The sequence below is a fragment of the Plasmodium gallinaceum genome, assembly GCF_900005855.1.
Source record: "Plasmodium gallinaceum strain 8A genome assembly, contig: PGAL8A_v1_21, whole genome shotgun sequence".
In the NCBI taxonomy this organism is placed as follows: Eukaryota; Apicomplexa; class Aconoidasida; order Haemosporida; family Plasmodiidae; genus Plasmodium; species Plasmodium gallinaceum.
In genome coordinates, this window is record NW_021628323.1 from 583,944 (window position 1) to 585,929 (window position 1,986).

At 17.9% G+C, this 1,986-nt stretch overlaps 1 protein-coding gene across 1 annotated transcript; it reads left to right on the forward strand.

The window, feature by feature from the left end:
- Positions 1-48: 48 nt before the first annotated feature.
- Positions 49-1,743, forward strand: PGAL8A_00035700 (conserved Plasmodium protein, unknown function; the record flags this gene model as incomplete). The annotated part of the gene is made up of 1 exon (XM_028674359.1): positions 49-1,743. The coding sequence occupies one exon, from the start codon at positions 49-51 to the stop codon at positions 1,741-1,743; it is 1,695 nt and encodes a 564-aa protein (XP_028530720.1).
- Positions 1,744-1,986: the final 243 nt, after the last annotated feature.

Below are 1,986 nucleotides of genomic sequence, written 5' to 3' on the forward strand. Positions count from 1 at the left end.
CACCAAAAAAAAAAAAAAAAAAAAAATAGTAGATATGCAAATAAAATTATGAGTTTTAGTCAAAGTGTTTATCTAAATAAAAAGAAATATATAAGAGGAAAAATATTTCTACAAAAAAATAAGTATCATCACAATCGCAATAGATATTTAAATTCAAATAAATTTATTTCAACAAATTTTAGGAATATCAATAGCAATATAATATTAAGTGAAAAACAAAATAGCATAAAAAATCATTTTATAAATAAAAGAAGTAATAAATTGGGAGTTAAAAATATGAATCTTTATGATGAAATATCTGAAGATTTTTCTCAATCAACAATAGATAGCTATAAAGCAGCAGGTTTTTTCTTAATTAAAACAAATATAGATTTATATAACTTGAATAAAAAAACCAATATAAATAATATAAATGTACAAATATTATTGGGTTATGATCCTATAAAAAAAAAGAAAAATCAAAATGATGACACTTTATATAAAGAAAAAAATAAAGTAAAAGCTGAATTGAATATATTAGGAGGTAAAAAAGATTCCACTGAATTTCATCCTTCCCTTACAGCTTATAGAGAATTTAGTGAAGAAAATTTATATATTTATAACATGTTCTTATCATATTTTAGTTTTATACATTACGTAATGAAGAATATAACGGACACTGATGAATTAAAAAATGCAGAAAAATATGAAGATTTTCTAAAAATTAATTATTTGAGAGATATAAATAACTTACCTCAAAAAGAAAAAGAAAGAATTATAAATTTACATAGTAAAAACCTTATACTATTTTTTAGAGAAAAATGTTTAAATATAAAAGAAAATTACGATATTATATATAAAAGTTCATATCCCCCTTCTTATAATAACAAAAAAAATGAAACATTAGAAATAATTCATGAACAAATTAATATGTATAAAAAAGTACAAAATACTAATAAAGGAAATTTTAAATTATATTATAAGAAAGGGAAATATAGTTTACATTTTTATAATGTCATTCAATATAATTGTTCTAATATATTACATTATTTAAATAATTTTTTCTGGGATAATTACACTAATTTTTTTTCAATTATTGTAAAAGAAAATTATGATTATTTAAAGAAATGTCGTATTGATTCAGGTGAATATGAATCTTCTTCATTTAAATCAAGAGATTTAATGGAAATTACTTATGAGAAAATTTATGAAGATTTAATGTGTGTTAAGGATTTTTGTGAGTCCAAATGTAAAAATAAAGATGAAAATTTTTTTCAATTTTCTTCAGAAAAAAAAAAAATAAAAATTGATTCAGGTTATATGAATAATTTGAAATGGTTAGATATTTCACTCATTCTACATTTTATTGTAAAAGAATTTTATTATTTATCTATTATATCTTCTACATTGTGGGATTTATATACTAAAATAATATATTGTTATCATAAAGGAACAAATAATTCTCACTCCATATTAATAAATAATAATAATATACATCTTTCTGCAGAAATAATATCTAAAGTTTATAATTTATATAAAAATTTTGATGGAGAATTAAGAAAATTTTTCCAAAATGATAAACCTGATAGTTTTTTTTTGCTGTTATTTTCTCCTTTTAATACTAAATTAAATCATGAAAATGTAAATTACATAAATTTTAACTATTATAATTTAAGAATGAGAAGATTTTTTCGTGATTTAATTCTTTCTGAAAACTTTTGGATTTTTCTATTCTTAAATTTGATAGGAAGTATACCATTTTAAATATATATATTTAACTTTACAAAAATTTTTTTTTTATTTTATACATATTTTTAAGGAATATATATGCCCATTTTAATTTTTATATATATATATATATTAATGTATTTTTTTTTTTTTTTTGTGTTTAACTAAATTATGAAAATTTATTTTCATGTTTATATTAGTTAAATATATATATATATTTTTCTTTATTAAAAATTACATTAGTATAAGCTTTTTTTTTTTTTTTTTTTTTTTTTTTTT